Raw genomic sequence first — 17,428 nt, 5'->3', positions numbered from 1 at the left:
CCGGGTCAAGCCTCTGTGTCCCATGTTTCTGAAGCCGCTGAAGAATCTGAGAGTGCTGACAGGGCTGAAGACGATGATGAAGTCTTTGGGAGTGACCAGGATATTGTTGGTGGTTCAGCTTAATTCTTTTTCTCTCAAGACCTGGTCTGTAATATTCTACCTTTTAAGACATCTTTTGCTACTTCTTCTATGTGTTTCAGACTGATGTGTTTTTCTGGATGGTATGTAAGACAGCTTTCTCATACTTTTGTTGGTTTATGATATGCTGTGTTTTCAAGTTCTCATCTTTCCAGGTCTTTTGTTCCTCCATCTGTGTTGGTCTATCCTTGCCTTTTGATTTTTTTTAGGCAATCAGGGGGAGAGGCGTCATGAGGTCATTTATTTTGACTCTCTTCTTTGATCATGACGCTTGTATGAGAAATGGTCCTGGAAGTGCTTGCCTAAAAAATAGCCAAAGGGGGAGATTGTTGTTACTGTTGTCAATGGTGCCCACAAGAAGAGTTGTAGTCTTTATTTTGTACATTTGATGTAATAAAGTCTCATGAAGACTCTTGCTTGTAATTGCCTATCTATTCATCAATAAAGTTGAAACGTTCATTCATTCTTTCTTTGTTTGAAGCTTTATGATAAAACCTTAGTCTTTTAGTCCATAAACAAACTTAACAACTTACGAAGAGACAAATGTAGATTTGCATGAACAAACTCTTCGTAGTTTGCTTAAAACGATATATTCGCAATCTTAGGGTCAAAGGACTATTGACCTCAGTATGATTGTTAGAAGAATCTATGATGTCTGGTTATGAGGCATTGAGAGTTTGGGACTCTATAGTTCTTCTAGGTATCTTCCGAAGATACTGAATTGACCAGTGCACTTCTAGAGACAATATAAGAACAAACCATTTAACCTCTTATGTCTCGAAGTCACTATGTATGAATTGCATCATGCTTACCTTAATCCTGAAATGAGACATGCCATTTCACACCTTAGTATTCTCATTTGAGAAAGTCAAAGTTCGGACTCACTATGTGATTCCGAACAAGGCCTATTGGTGAAATACTAAGTTGTGAGTCTGTCATGAGTAACTTTGTGAAGTTCTCATAGATATGGAATTCATGTACAAGATTGCTGAAATGCAATGTATGTCACCTCATGCTTTGTTCCTCGGAGTGTGAATAAATGAACTGGTCAGTGTCCAAATTGAGTCCTGACTCTTTTGGATGAAACAATGTGACTTGTTAGCTCCTCGTCAATACATTGTTTCTAACTTATTCACAAGCGACAAAGGACTTGAGGAAATAACAGCTAGAAGGGTAAAATGGTAATTTAGTAAATCCCGACTAGCTGATGACATTCATGAAGGGTAAACATAGATAATATTCAGTGGATCCGCTCATTACAATTAGGTGAATTCTTGAGTAGAAAATAAATTCATTTGAACCGAGAGATTTTCAGTGTCAGCTCTTTAGTGGAGTCTGTTGGCATTAAGCTAAACTTGGAAAAGGTTTGTGAACTTTTGAGTCCAAGTGTTTAGCTAAAGCTTTGTTCATTTGGGTCCATGAGGTCACTATCACGAATCACACGATAGGAATAGTTAAACTGGAAGCTAAGTCAAAACAAGAACGGAAATAGTTAAAAGGGTATTTTTGTCTTTTGAGACAAAGGATGAAATGAATGTCAATAAATTTTTTGACAAGTTCATTTGATGACTTAATATCACTCGGCCAAGACTTGATCATTGGGCCTTGTGAATTAATTTCATTTCATAAGAATTTTATTGAAAATTCTAAATGGGCTTTTTCTTATGTTGTCATGAACAAGTGAAGAAAATTCTAGAAGCCTTTTCTAGAAGCCATAGGCGCCCAACACTACCCAAAGAGAAAGGGAAATTATTTTGTGCATAAATGTATTTAGATACTTGCCAAAAGAAAAAGAGGAAACAAATTTGCATATTAGATGCACAAGGGAATCGGCCAAGAGAGTAATAGGCAAGCCAAGGAACAAAAAAGGAAACAAATCCTAGCCTTCTAGAAGGCTGCCTTGGGCGCCCAAAAGGAATGAGAAATAAGGGTTATTTTGCTCATGAATATGTGATATTCTATAGAAGAGGAAACTACCTTATTGAAGGTAAGACATCTCCTATAAATAGGAGCCTCATTCTTCTCATTTCATTCATTCAACATAAGTTAGAGATTGAGAGACTCTCTCTCTAGACATTGTTGGCCGAACTCCTCTCTCTCTCTCTCTAGTTTATTTTCGATTTTTTCTTGTCTTGGCACCTAGGTCCTCACTCGACCTAGTGTTTAGCTCTGCGACTTCGAGACTCGTTCTTAAGTCGTAGTGTTTAAAAGTGCCCACTCACTGATTCCTTCTTTTCGAGTGATTTAGTGATAGAAACTTTCGTGGTTGCTCGAGGTGCCGAGGAAAGAAAGAGAGACGTGCTGCGAGGGGAGACGAGCGTTGCAAACTTTCCACAAGCTTCTTCAAAGTTCAAGCTTCAAGAAAGGTTAGTAAACTTCTAGCTCATATTGGTTTTTAATTACATGTACTTGCACTTGTCTAGGTTAGTAAAAACTGTTTTACTTGTAAAAGAAAATTTTTAAAATTCCGCCGCTTACCGAAGCGTTAATTATTTTCTCAAACCCTAGATCGATTCCAACAAATGGTATCAGAGCTATGGTCAAAGATTAGCATGTACATGTATTTAAAAATATGAGCTTGAAAATCATTTTCGAAAGTTTACTAATTTTGTGACAAGTTAGAATTGTTATCTTAGATTTTTTTTTTAAATTTATTGCTCTTGCCTTTAAATTAAAAAAAAAAAAAAACATGTTGATTTTCTATGAGTTTGGGATGTTATTAAAACACATTAGAATCAGTTCTAAAAGTTTTTAATTTTTTATATTGAAAAACGTGTTTTAAAGGTTTGAGAAATTTCGAGTAAAATTTTGTGACTAGTTTTCTTGTCTTACTAGTTTCTTATTTTTACTTGAATCGTTTTATGCTTGTTGTTATTTCTTTTATGCCTTGTTATTACCTTGCTAATAAAACACAAATAAAAGCTTTAACAACCTTCATAAAACGTTCCGTTACACTCGATTCTTTTTCGCACCTAAAAAGGACCAAGCTTTAATTATTTCTTTTTCTTCGAGCTGGAGTAAACCCGCATTAAAAGTGGCATAACTCTCTGCTCAGAAATATAAATTTAATGATTCTTGAATCAAATTAAATCTCTGTCTGTCCTCTGTCCAATGCCACCGGTTTCGGCTCAAAAGGACATCGGAGCCGCCAGATATGGTGATTTTACTCCGAGGTGCGCGGCTGTCTGAAACTCCAGTTTTTAGAAATCCGGATTTTCAAACCCCACTACCATGAGTTATAGAACTCTAATGAGAAAATTTTCTTGAGCAAAAATGTTTTTCATATGATTATAAACATGATGTGTAAGATTAAAATGTTTTGATTTTTGAAAGTTTAATTGAAATTGAATTTTTACAAAACTAGTTTGAATTTTGAAAAACCGTTTTCACTTTCAAACTTGAAAATATTTTGTCATCCAAATCAAATAAATTTTCAAAATGTTTTCAAAACTATATCTATATCACATATGTTCAAAATCTATATGCTCTTGAAAATTTGAGTGGGAGGTCTCCTTGTAGACAAGCCGAAAAATAAAAAGATGTGTAATCTGAAACTTTCAAGTGTTCGAGTGAGTTGAAGTTCACACTTCCCTCACGCACTTTCCCGAAATAGAAAATAGGAAAAGATCGAGTATGTACCTTGTGCCTTTATGCACTAATACTGCTCTGAACATGTCGATCTAGGATTCTCTTCTAGTTGTCCGCTCTGTCGCTCTCTAACTAGGAAATTTGTTTCCGAACTTAAAAGAGTCGATGAACCAACTCCAAAAACTAAGTGGGAGGGTTATATTCGTTGTTTGTAACCCACGATCCCCAACACTAATGAAAAGTGCAAGTGTCGCCGGACTAAGAGTCACCCTCGTGGCCCTCTCTTAAATGAGAGTACTCAAGGGCGCTTTGCTCTGATCATTGCTCAATGAGCTACGTCCGAGAGTGAGACGATGATGGCAAGGCCTCCCCTCGATGGATTGTTTTTTAAAGTCGATCTCTTGGACTAAGTGGTTGGTTACACACTTAGACTCAATCCCTAGTAATCCTCCCTCGAGGCCCTGCGAAAGGATGTGAGTGATCAACCCAATTTACAAGGTGGCTAGTCAATGTTGATGTATTGACATCTTGGCTAAGCATTAATGATGTGTCATTTACTTATAAATGGAGATTTTTTGCGGCCTTCCCTCGAAGGAGTAAATTATCGTTTGGTTTATAACACCTTTGGATTTTATAAAGTCTTAAACAAACTTAAATCCTAAACCAAAGACTAATCATAAACTTGTTTCAACTTTTCTAGGCAATATGTCTCCTAACTCTCTCTCTTTCATTCTTTCCTCGAACAAACTCGAAAACGAAAACTACATAGACTCGAAACGTAACCTCGACATAATACCTACCGTTAACAAGCACAAATGGGTACTCACCACCCCATGTCCTCCTCTGACGAATAATGATTCAACTCAAGAGGACAATGACGCCTTAGCGGCCTGGCTTCGATCCGATGAGATTGTGAGGTGCTATATCTTGGCATCTATGAACAATATGCTGAAAGAGCAACATCATGACTTCGAGACTGCCGCTGACATGCTCTACAATCTCCTTGAGATGTTTGAAGGGCAAAGGCATCAAACAAGGCTACAAGCAGTCCGACAGTTTATGAACTGTCATATGCAGGCTAGGACTCCTGTTGGAGACTTTATGATATTGATCATTAGTCATCTGAGTAAAATGGAAATCCTAGGATCTGAGATTGATGGGAAGAATGTCATAGATATGATCTTAGAAACTCTCCCCGCATCTCTTGATACCTTCAAGATGAACTACTCCATTAACAAGCTAGAGTACACTGTTACCAAGCTTATGGAGGAACTTCACACTGCTGTAGGTTTCACTAAGAGAAAGAGGAATCAAGGAGAGGCACATGCTACTGAGCAAAAGGCCTCCGCCTCTGGAACTGTGAAGAGACCTTACAAGGCCGATAAAAAGAACTGTCCTGCCAATCTCAAAGCAAAGGAACATATTGTACTAGTTACCGAAGCATGCTTAGTAGCTGATAATGTATCAACGTGGATTCTTGACTCCGCTGCTACTAACCATATTTGTTGTTCCTTGAATGGTTTCAAGAAGACCAAAAGCTTAAAGGAAGGCGAGTTCTGTTTCAAATGGGGTGATGGGAGCCTGGTGTCTGCAAAGGCTGTGGGATCCGTGACGCTGTCTTTTGAAGACCGCACTTTAAACTTGAATAATGTTTATTTTGTTCCTACCTTTGGGAAGAACTTAATATCCGTTGCTCGTCTTCGTGAGCAAGATTATTGTTTAAAGTTCATTAAGAATGGAATTCGTATTTCGTTTCCTGATAATTCTTTTGTCACTGATGCATGTATGAAGAATGCTCTTTTCTACATCTATCCCACTCAACCTTCTCTTTTAGACACCGAAATAGATAATGATCTAATTAGGGAGCCAAAGAGGATCAAACTTTCTGAATCCTCCGATCTAACAAAATCAACACATCTATGGCACTTAAGACTTGGTCATATCAGTCTAGAAAGGATTAAGAGACTTGTGAGGGATGGTCCACTCCAAGCCTCTGCAATAGGTTCACTACCTACTTGTGAATCCTGCATAGAAGGAAAAATGACTAAGCGACCTTTCTCTGATAAAGGTTGAAGAGCCACTGAGTTGCTGGAACTAATACATTCTGATGTATGTGGTCCGCTCAGCCAACAGGCACGTGGAGGATACGAATACTTCATTACCTTCACTGATGATTACTCACGATATGGGTTTGTCTATTTGCTCAAACACAAATCCGAGACCTTTAACGTATTTAAGGTCTTTAGGGCTTTAGTGGAAAAGCAAACTGGCAAAGTGATCAAAACTCTTCGATCTGATCGAGGTGGTGAGTATATGTCTGGAGAGTTCGATGACTTTCTTAAAGAAGAAGGTATCGCTTCTCAGCTTACCGCACCTGGCACACCTCAACAAAACGGAGTGTCAGTGAGAAGAAACCGAACTCTTATGGAGATGGTTAGATCGATGATGAGTTACTCATCACTCCCGCTTTCCTTTTGGGGATATGCCCTCGAAACAGCCGCTTACATTCTGAACCAAGTTCCGTCTAAAACGGTTCCTGGTAGTCCTTATGAAAGATGGACTGGCCGTAAAGTAAGTTTGGGCCACATCCGAATTTGGGGTTGCCCTGCACATGTGCTAAAGCAAAAGACTAGCAAGTTGGCTAGTAGGTCAGAATTGTGCCTGTTTGTGGGATATCCAAAGGAAACCAAAGGTTTCATTTTCTATAGACCCGAGGACGATAAGACTTTCGTTAGCACGAATGCTCGTTTCCTTGAGGAGGACTTTATGAAGGATGCGAAACCTAGAAGCAAAATTGTGCTTGAAGAAAAGTTGGGTGAGGAAGCTTCTACCTCATCTGTAAGAACTGTTCTTACCCCAACTGAAACACAACCTAACACATCAGAATCTCGTCAAGTAGTACTTCGACGTAGTGGGAGGGTTGTTCAACAGCCTGACAAGTACATGTCTTATGGAGACTCTCTCGTAGCCGTCTCCGACATGGATGACCCTGTTTCCTATAGCCAAGCGATGGCTTGTTCTGAATCAAACCTTTGGCTTGACGCCATGAAAGTTGAAATGCACTCGATGTATGTCAACAACGTCTGGAAACTTGTAGACCTTCCTGAAGGGATTAAACCCGTAGGGTGTAAGTGGATATACAAGAAGAAAATGGGTCCTGATGGGAACGTCGAGACGTTCAAAGCACGACTTGTGGCAAAGGGTTATACCCAACAAGAAGGGATTGACTATGAAGAAACCTTCTCGCCAGTCGCGATGCTTAAATCCATCCGCATACTCCTATCCATAGCTGCAGCTCTCGACTATGAGATCTGGCAAATGGATGTCAAGACAGCCTTTCTGAATGGCAATCTTGACAAGCGCATTTACATGGCTCAACCAGACGGTTTCGTGGATAAAGGTCAAGAGACCAAGGTTTGTGAGTTGCTTAAATCCATTTATGGACTAAAGCAAGCATCTAGGTCATGGAATATTAGATTCGATGAAACTGTAAAGAGCTTTGGCTTTGAACAGTCAATAGATGAGCCTTGTGTTTACAAGTTAATACACGAAGGTAAAGTTGTGTTTCTGGTACTATATGTCGATGATATACTTCTCATTGGTAATGACGTGGGTAAGTTATCTGAGGTTAAGGTCTGGCTAGCAAAGCAATTCGATATGAAGGATCTAGGAGAAGCCGCGTACATTCTGGGAATCCAAATCTTTCGAGATAGGAAAAACCGCACCCTGTCGCTCTCTCAAGCATCTTATATTGATAAGGTGATGGATCGCTTCTCGATGCAAGACTGCAAGAGGGGTCAAACACCCTTTAGGCATGGAGTTTCACTCTCTAAGGACCAGTCTCCCAAGACTGCACAAGAGATTGAAGACATGAGGAAGATTCCTTACGCCTCTGCCGTAGGAAGCCTCATGTATGCTATGCTTTGCACTAGACCTGATATATGTTTCGCCGTTGGCGTAGTTAGTCATTTCAAATCCAACCCTGGACCCGAGCACTGGATTGCTGTTAAGCATGTTCTTAAGTATCTTCGAAGAACTAGGAACTTGATGCTTACATACTCAGGTACTGACCTGACTATGACGGGATATACCGACTCCGATTTTCAAGCGGATAAGGATTCCAGGAAATCCACTTCGGGATCTGTGTTCATCCTTAATGGTGGAGCTGTTGTGTGGAGAAGTATTAAGCAATCTTGCATTGCTGACTCCACAATGGAAGCAGAATATGTGGCTGCTTGTGAAGCATCCAAAGAGGCTGTATGGCTTAGAAAGTTCCTTAAGTATTTGGAAGTTGTTCCAAACGTCGACGAGCCCATGACCCTTTATTGTGATAATAGTGGGGCTGTCGCTAACTCAAAGGAACCTAGAAGCCATAAGCGCTCTAAGCATATTGAGAGGAAATACCATTTGATTCGAGAGATCGTGCAGCGCGGAGACGTGGAAGTGAAGAAGATCTCAACGGTGGACAACCTCGCAGATCCATTCACCAAGGCCCTAGCGAACAAGGTCTTCGACCAACATCGTGAGGGATTAGGCATGAAGGACTACACACACCTTTTTTGAGTCAAGTGGGAGTTTGTTGTCAATGGTGCCCACAAGAAGAGTTGTAGTCTTTATTTTGTACATTTGATGTAATAAAGTCTCATGAACACTCTTGCTTGTAATTTCCTATCTATTCATTAATAAAGTTGAAACGTTCATTCATTCTTTCTTTGTTTGAAGCTTTATGATAAAACCTTAGTCTTTTAGTCCATAAACAAACTTAACAACTTACGAAGAGACAAATGTAGATTTGCATGAACAAACTCTTCGTAGTTTGCTTAAAACGATATATTCGCAATCTTAGGGTCAAAGGACTATTGACCTCAGTATGATTGTTAGAAGAATCTATGATGTCTGGTTATGAGGCATTGAGAGTTTGGGACTCTATAGTTCTTCTAGGTATCTTCCGAAGATACTGAATTGACCAGTGCACTTCTAGAGACAATATAAGAACAAACCATTTAACCTCTTATGTCTCGAAGTCACTATGTATGAATTGCATCATGCTTACCTTAATCCTGAAATGAGACATGCCATTTCACACCTTAGTATTCTCATTTGAGAAAGTCAAAGTTCGGACTCACTATGTGATTCCGAACAAGGCCTATTGGTGAAATACTAAGTTGTGAGTCTGTCATGAGTAACTTTGTGAAGTTCTCATAGATATGGAATTCATGTACAAGATTGCTGAAATGCAATGTATGTCACCTCATGCTTTGTTCCTCGGAGTGTGAATAAATGAACTGGTCAGTGTCCAAATTGAGTCCTGACTCTTTTGGATGAAACAATGTGACTTGTTAGCTCCTCGTCAATACATTGTTTCTAACTTATTCACAAGCGACAAAGGACTTGAGGAAATAACAGCTAGAAGGGTAAAATGGTAATTTAGTAAATCCCGACTAGCTGATGACATTCATGAAGGGTAAACATAGATAATATTCAGTGGATCCGCTCATTACAATTAGGTGAATTCTTGAGTAGAAAATAAATTCATTTGAACCGAGAGATTTTCAGTGTCAGCTCTTTAGTGGAGTCTGTTGGCATTAAGCTAAACTTGGAAAAGGTTTGTGAACTTTTGAGTCCAAGTGTTTAGCTAAAGCTTTGTTCATTTGGGTCCATGAGGTCACTATCACGAATCACACGATAGGAATAGTTAAACTGGAAGCTAAGTCAAAACAAGAACGGAAATAGTTAAAAGGGTATTTTTGTCTTTTGAGACAAAGGATGAAATGAATGTCAATAAATTTTTTGACAAGTTCATTTGATGACTTAATATCACTCGGCCAAGACTTGATCATTGGGCCTTGTGAATTAATTTCATTTCATAAGAATTTTATTGAAAATTCTAAATGGGCTTTTTCTTATGTTGTCATGAACAAGTGAAGAAAATTCTAGAAGCCTTTTCTAGAAGCCATAGGCGCCCAACACTACCCAAAGAGAAAGGGAAATTATTTTGTGCATAAATGTATTTAGATACTTGCCAAAAGAAAAAGAGGAAACAAATTTGCATATTAGATGCACAAGGGAATCGGCCAAGAGAGTAATAGGCAAGCCAAGGAACAAAAAAGGAAACAAATCCTAGCCTTCTAGAAGGCTGCCTTGGGCGCCCAAAAGGAATGAGAAATAAGGGTTATTTTGCTCATGAATATGTGATATTCTATAGAAGAGGAAACTACCTTATTGAAGGTAAGACATCTCCTATAAATAGGAGCCTCATTCTTCTCATTTCATTCATTCAACATAAGTTAGAGATTGAGAGACTCTCTCTCTAGACATTGTTGGCCGAACTCCTCTCTCTCTCTCTCTAGTTTATTTTCGATTTTTTCTTGTCTTGGCACCTAGGTCCTCACTCGACCTAGTGTTTAGCTCTGCGACTTCGAGACTCGTTCTTAAGTCGTAGTGTTTAAAAGTGCCCACTCACTGATTCCTTCTTTTCGAGTGATTTAGTGATAGAAACTTTCGTGGTTGCTCGAGGTGCCGAGGAAAGAAAGAGAGACGTGCTGCGAGGGGAGACGAGCGTTGCAAACTTTCCACAAGCTTCTTCAAAGTTCAAGCTTCAAGAAAGGTTAGTAAACTTCTAGCTCATATTGGTTTTTAATTACATGTACTTGCACTTGTCTAGGTTAGTAAAAACTGTTTTACTTGTAAAAGAAAATTTTTAAAATTCCGCCGCTTACCGAAGCGTTAATTATTTTCTCAAACCCTAGATCGATTCCAACAATTACGTTATTTGTTGGCTTCATTTTTTAGTGCAAGTTGTGTGGAAAGATGTCGGTCGTTATGTTTTCACTTCTGGTATGACATCTTTCCTCCTCTGTGCAGACTCTTTTTCTGGCAAGTTTCCAGTTTTGACAGATTGCTTCGCTGGTGACTTATTGCTGAGTTATTGCTTCGCTGCTATCTTCTTTTCGAGATATCTGCCTCGCTGGTGTCTTCATTGCAAGATATCTCTCGATACTATCTTCATTGCACAATATTCGCCTTGATGGAGTCTTTACTATGTGATATTCGCTTGAGGCCGAGTAAGGAAACCCGAGATAACTTCCAGGATTGTAAAGCTGCTATAAAAGCCGTGCGCTCTCCCTTAGCAGCCTTGACGTTTTTAATCAAACACTCGGAGCTCTTAGACGTGCAAGACCGGTGGACTGGGAGGCTGTGTGTTTTGGTTGTAAGCGGGTGTATTCTCTCAAACACTATTCCACAAAGATTGAGTGTCTGTGAGAGTTGGGTTTTGTGTTCTCGTGATTGAAGGTTCACGTACAGTTGAAGACTAAAGGTCATCCAAGCCAGGAGGTTGCTCGAATGGTGGAATTGAGACGGAGCTCAAATTCAGGGGGAGTCCCGACTAGGTGATCACTGGTGGTAATAGTCTCTAGGTTTTATTGATTTGTTGATTGTAATCAGATATAAACCTTGTGTGTACTATTGACTACAAGATAGTGAAAATCCTTTCCACTGGCAGCGTGCCCCCAGATGTAGATGTGTTTCACCGAACTGGGTAACCATATCGTGTGTACTTTGTTTACTGCACTATTTTGTTGTTTATCCATAATCTGTGCTCAAGTAAGTTGTCGGACAGATTGTCAACACATTGTGTGCGACATCTTGTCTGTGCGTCTAATCAGAATTTCAGAATTAGTTACAAATTTGTAACCAATTTTAAAAATTAATTACAAACTAGTACTGATACTTAGCTACTATGTGCTTTCATTGACTAAAAATCTGATCTTTAACTGCACCGATCAGGTTGAGTTTGTACTGTGTTGCTCTTGCTTAGTTTCAGGTTTAAACCTACAAAGAGTCGTTGCTTTGTTTTCCTATAATTATAACAAAATGTTTGCTTTGCTCTTGCTTTGTTTTCTGATAATTATTTAAGTGATAATTTATTAGTTTGATTTCACGACTGCTGGACCTTACTTTTGTCAAGTCATAGAGAGAGTGTATGAAGAGTGGTCAAAACTTAAAGACAATGATATTATCAGTGGACCAGCCGCACACCTTTTGTCGACGCTATCGTGTGTGAAAGACCAGGAACGACTAAAATGAAGTCGTGGGTCGAAGTGAAAATAATTTACACTCCTGTAAATGTTATGAACAACAAACGTTGAGTCATTACTGTAATTTCTCTCCCGCTTCAATCCATCACCGTGTATGTTACAAGCATTGGTCACAGTGAATTAGTTACAAGAGCGTAACTAATATCCTGAATTAGTTTCGCAGTGATAACTAAGTTAACTGAATTATTTACTTTCGCATAACTAATTAATCATCAGTAGTTACTAATGTGTAACTAATTCATTAGTGAGCACATACATAAAAAAGCACATACTAATTCATTAGTTTCAAATTCATCACTAAAGCTAGAGAATTAGTGAGCACATACATAAAAAGACGAGTGGATTTATGTGCGACATTGAATAAGTAAATTGAAGAGTCTTCGTGAATGGATGTAATAATAAATTTGTCACTAAATGGCTGAAATTAATGACATATTTGTCACTTAACGACACGAGCACAACCTCCTTGTTGAGTTCAATTATGAATCGACATCCATCTATACAAATATCACCTTCTTTGGTGTTTAAGACTCATTTAAATAGAATTAGTGTATTTAGTTTCAAGTTTATCGCTGAAGCCACAAAATTAGTGAGCACATAAATAAAAAATTGACGAGTGGATTGCGAGCGACATTGAATAAGTAATTTGAAGAGTCTTTATGAATGAATGTAATATGATAAATCACAAATTTAGTGATATCAGTATCAACTGGTCTCATAAAAGTCATCTCTGACCCAGGGACGCATTGAGTCATTGCTGTTATTTCTATCTCGCTTCGGTCCAGCACCATGTATGTTACAAGCATTGGTCACAGTGAATTAGTTACAAGAGCATAACTAATATCCTAAATTAGTTACGCAGTCGTAACTGAGTAAACCTTAATCAGTTACTAATGCGTAACTAATTCATCAACGTTTATTGACAAATTTGACACCAATTTTTGTGATTTAGGGACTACAACGTTTCATTAAACCAATTGATTTAGTGACAAGTTTTTAATGTAAACTTAATGACACAAGCATAACCTCCTTGTTGAGTTCAATTAGTGAGCACATAGATGAAAATCAGGAGTGGATTTGTGAGCGACATTGAATAAGTAAATTGAAGAGTAATTGTGAATGGATGTAATAATAAATTATAACTTCAGACCGGTCTCGTAAAAGTCATCTATGACCCATGAACTGCTATACTTTACGAAATATATATATATATATATATATATATATATATATATATATTATCACTGCGCGTAAATAAAAATACGCAAAAATAGATGCATGAGAAACATTTGTAACAATTTGAAGTTTACTATTTGGAAATATCTAAAAATACGAAATTTAGTTACAAGTTTGTCACTATATCTATAGATTTACTTATAAATGTGTCACTAATTCGACATGATTTAAATTTAGTGACAAACTTGTCACTAAATATTGAAATATAATTTGGGCTAGGAGGAGAGAGAAAACATGGGAATGAGAGATGTGTGTCACTAATTCGACATGATTTAAATTTGGTGACAAACTTGTCACTAAATATTGAAATATAATTTGGGCTAGGAGGAGAGAGAAAACATGGGAATGAGAGATGACGAGGGAGTAAACTGTTAGAAGGAGAGATAAAAAGATTATTTTTAAAGGGTTTTAATTGGTGAAAAATTATGTGATTTGATTGAAGTTGTTGGGAAATTAAAGGAAAAATAATTGTTTTATTGTGTGAGATTAAACTATGAAATTTTTTCTTCTCTCGTTTGACTCGGGTCCCACAAATTTTGACCACTCATAGAATGGTAAAGTTTTGAGATAGCCTTACTCAAGTGAAAATCCCTATAAATATCTCTAGATTTTTTATTATCAATAATACATTATTTTTTATCAATAAATCATTCATCACTAAATTAGCTTGCGAAAATAATAATCACTCATCAATAATTCAGTACCACAGTCGTTATTTTAGATAAACAGCTCATGTAAACCATCAGATCATATCATTATGCGAGTAAAATGAATACCGCAAGACGTACATGTAAGGAAACAAAATGAAAGCAAAACGAGTAACAAAGGAAAGGGCGTATCAATCAAACAATAAGCGGAAGTAATAGTAGTAATCATCATCAACGGGTTTTTAAAGAAAGAGAAGGAACAAAAAACTCGTATATTCCTCACTCCTAGTTCTCGTTAAGGTAACATTCCTTGGGGAATCCGAAAGGGAATCGCTTGTAGTCCTTGCAGTAATCGTAGACCATATACTTGTTCTTCATCCACCTCATCGTCCCTTTGCTTCCTTGGCTGAGGCTCTCCCACAGCCATGGATTCTTGTTGTACGGAAGGTACTTGTAATTGGTTCGGCACATCGAATATTTTCCCTTCCAAACGCAAGCGTTTGCGACGCCGTAGTTCTTGTAGTAGGCCTTGAAGGGTCCTTTGGACCAATCGGTTTTTACCAAACCGCCCCTGGTCGCCCAGTCATCGGCGTTCCAAATGCTCGAGTACAACTTCATTGGCCTAAATTTGGGGAAGCAAATCCCTTTGTTCTCCAAGTTCTTGTACTCTCTGATTGGAGTACCATCAACAAGAAAGCTGAAAAAAAAAATAGCAACATCAAGAATGATATGAATCATGTAAAAAATGCTCTACATTATACTTGTAAATTTAGGACAAAGAGAGGGTTGACTAGCGTTAAAAAAAAAAATCAAATTCAATGTTAAACTGCAATATTTTCATATTTGAGGGTGAAATCTATATGTGTTTAACTATATTGAAAACAAATAGAGAAATGTCTATCACCATAAAAATATAAATATTTAGACGAAAAAAATTTATAGCTTACAGCTATATTATAACTTCTATAATTATTGTGATAAATTATAATAGTTATAGTAGAAATAAGAAGTATATATATAAATAAAAATGAAAATAAAATTATTTATATATAACTCGTCAATAAATAAAATTACAAAAATGTTACAGTATACTTTGATAAAAATATGGAGGTTTTTTTAATGGGTGCTGCTGCAGGAAGAATGAGATAGGAGAAAAGAGATAGGAGAGAGAATAATGAGAGATACTACCAATTAGGAATTTTAATTGGATTTTTTTATATTAAAAAAAATTAATTAACTAATTAAATAAGGATAATGACGGTATAAAAATATGCCATATAAGCTATTCGACTATTTGTTTAATATTTTATAAATCATGACTAGATTGAAAATTACAAGTTTGAATTGAATTAATTACTGATAAATCTCTTTTTTCATAAGACTAGATGGACTAGGGTTAGCACCCGAACACTTAAATTGATCATATAGTTGAAAATGATACGGCGAAAATAAAAATGATAAGGATAAAATAAAATAAAGACCATAGTTTTAAAAAATTTCTCATATATAGACTCTAGGAACAAAGGAAGAGAATACATACAGAATGTGAAGTGGAGTCCAATAGATGGAATAAGTGTGGAAATCAGCGGTTGGGTCAAACGGAAGACGGAATTGTTGCTCTCTCTTTCCGAGACCGTTGCAAAAAACGTTTGTATGGACTGTGTACGGATCGCCACTAAGGTTACCCAAGAATTCAAAGTCTATCTCGTCGTGATTCGCTCCTTTCGACGACAACTGATCAAACATATATATCACTTCGTTAAATATTGCAAAATGAGAATTACTTAGATTTTCAAACTTGTGAAGTAATAAATTCTTAATACTATTGATTAATCACGATAAATAGACGGTGTTGTAGAATATTTTAACGATATTTTAATCATAAAATTTGTTTCTTGTGGTTATCATAAGAAAATATGACGGATGTAATTAAGTTTCAATATCCACTTAACACGCACATAATTTACTTTTCTGATATAAAGCAAGATATATTTCCTATTTTACGAAGAAAAATGTCTAACAAGTGTATGATATTTTGTCATCACATTATTTAGTATGAAATGTCTAACTTTTTATTTTTTATATCTGTCAATTATTTAGTATGAAATTGTAGTTGATTTCAGTTGTAAATATATTCATAAGGAATTTTGTTATCTCTCAATTTTGTAAAATAGACATTATTCCGCAATCGCTTGAAAATCAGCCAAATTTAACAAGAAAAATCACACTCATATACGACTACAGCATCACAAATACTTTTTATTTTTTATTTTTTATTTGAATATAAATATGTAGCATAATGAAAATATCAGAAAAAATGTGCATATAATCTTACGTAATAGGTGGTGACTGTTCCGGCAGAGTTTCCACGGACGAGTTTGATTTGCATGTCCATTTTGACGTACAAATACTCTTCATTGGACTCGAAACCCGACCCCGAAGTCTTGTCGAGTGTCGCCTGAAGAACATCGCCGTTTCCGAGTATCTTACAGCGACCACCTCCCCACGTCAGCTTGAGATCCCGGAACAGATTTCCGGCCGCGAACGAGAAGGCCGTCGAGCAGATAATAAGACAAAATAGCAGCGAAGCACCACGAACTTGAGTCGCCATGTTTTTAGGAATTGAATTGTTTTTCGAGTGCGTTTATTTATTTTATTTTTTTTGCTTATCAAGCTATCGTCTTTATAGTCGTGAAGGTCACCAATAATATTTGGAATCTCTGTGTGGTTGTCAAGCAAAACGTGGCAACGATGAAATACTACAGTGTTTGTTGCTTTATGAAACTTTTTAATTATCTACTTGTGAATTCCACGATCACGGACTTTGTTATAATATATATATTTGCTTATTATTTTATCATTTTAGCATGAATTATTAGTTTGTGTGATTCCAGATAAGTTAATTATAGCTTGGGTACGGAATTGAAAGTCCTTGACAACAATTCATACATCCAATAAAGCCTTTCATTGCGAAATTACGACAGTTAGCTAACCGATTTAATATATTTAAAAATGCACGAGTCAACCCGATGAAAAGAAAAGTATTAAAAAAAAGCTTTTACATTAGATTACAAGTTCATGAACGCAATTAATATAACTCGGACAATATATGCCCCAACTAATATCCTGAACTTAATTCTATATACGTGAGAGACACAATTTAATGTTCAGGGAAAGAAAGTTTCAAACTTTTTTTTTCCTTCGGATGCGTATCTGAAAGATTTAACCTATTGTCAAATAAATGGTAGTATAACTCAATACAACAGAGCTTTCCTAATTAAAAAACAAATAAACAAGAAACAAAAAACCAATACAATATATAGAGCCTTGAGAGATGAAAAAAAAATAATATGGTGCTTACGGTACTTTAGAGTGACAAAGTAATTCATAAGTCTGAGACTTGTGAAAACAAAACAAACTAATTCATAAAATTTTCCTACTTGAAAAACATTTATTAATACATGTAAAAAAAACCACTTTAGCGTAGTAGAAGTTAATTTTGATCATGAAATACTATTGTTTATCTTATATAGGTGTTCAAATGAAACGGTAAAAAAAAAATCTCCTTATGTACATGCATCAAGCTTATCAATCTTATTTAATTCATTTATGGTTAAAGCCTAAAGGGTTCTCCTATATTTTTGCATTTGAATATATAATTAAGGAATGTTCTTGGAACCGCAACACATAGCCGTTATTGAATTTTTTAAAGGTCAGGCA

At 36.7% G+C, this 17,428-nt stretch overlaps 1 protein-coding gene across 1 annotated transcript; it reads right to left on the bottom strand.

The window, feature by feature from the left end:
- Positions 1 to 13,750: 13,750 nt before the first annotated feature.
- LOC149394926 (xyloglucan endotransglucosylase protein 7-like) lies at positions 13,751 to 16,339 on the bottom strand. The gene is made up of 3 exons (XM_089614815.1): positions 16,044 to 16,339; positions 15,249 to 15,442; positions 13,751 to 14,405 (listed from the first exon to the last, which is right to left on the bottom strand). The coding sequence occupies exons 1-3, from the start codon at positions 16,317 to 16,319 to the stop codon at positions 13,994 to 13,996; spliced, it is 882 nt and encodes a 293-aa protein (XP_089470941.1). The 5' UTR covers positions 16,320 to 16,339; the 3' UTR covers positions 13,751 to 13,993.
- Between the last annotated feature and the right edge of the window lie 1,089 nt (positions 16,340 to 17,428).

This window comes from Urtica dioica, chromosome 5, assembly GCF_054948205.1.
Source record: "Urtica dioica subsp. dioica isolate 48M chromosome 5, U.dioica_male_clone48M_v1_H2, whole genome shotgun sequence".
Classification (NCBI taxonomy): domain Eukaryota; kingdom Viridiplantae; phylum Streptophyta; class Magnoliopsida; order Rosales; family Urticaceae; genus Urtica; species Urtica dioica.
This window is presented reverse-complemented; position numbering and strand designations above follow the sequence as displayed.

Excerpts from the sequence above, each read along its gene's own strand:
- LOC149394926 (XM_089614815.1), bottom strand. The coding sequence starts at position 16,319 with ATGGCGACTCAAGTTCGTGGTGCTTCGCTGCTATTTTGTCTTATTATC. Across the intron at positions 15,443-16,043 it reads GAACAGTCACCACCTATTAC|TTGTCGTCGAAAGGAGCGAA; the intron begins GTAAGATTATAT and ends ATGTTTGATCAG. Across the intron at positions 14,406-15,248 it reads TGGACTCCACTTCACATTCT|CTTTCTTGTTGATGGTACTC; the intron begins GTATGTATTCTC and ends TTTTTTTTTCAG.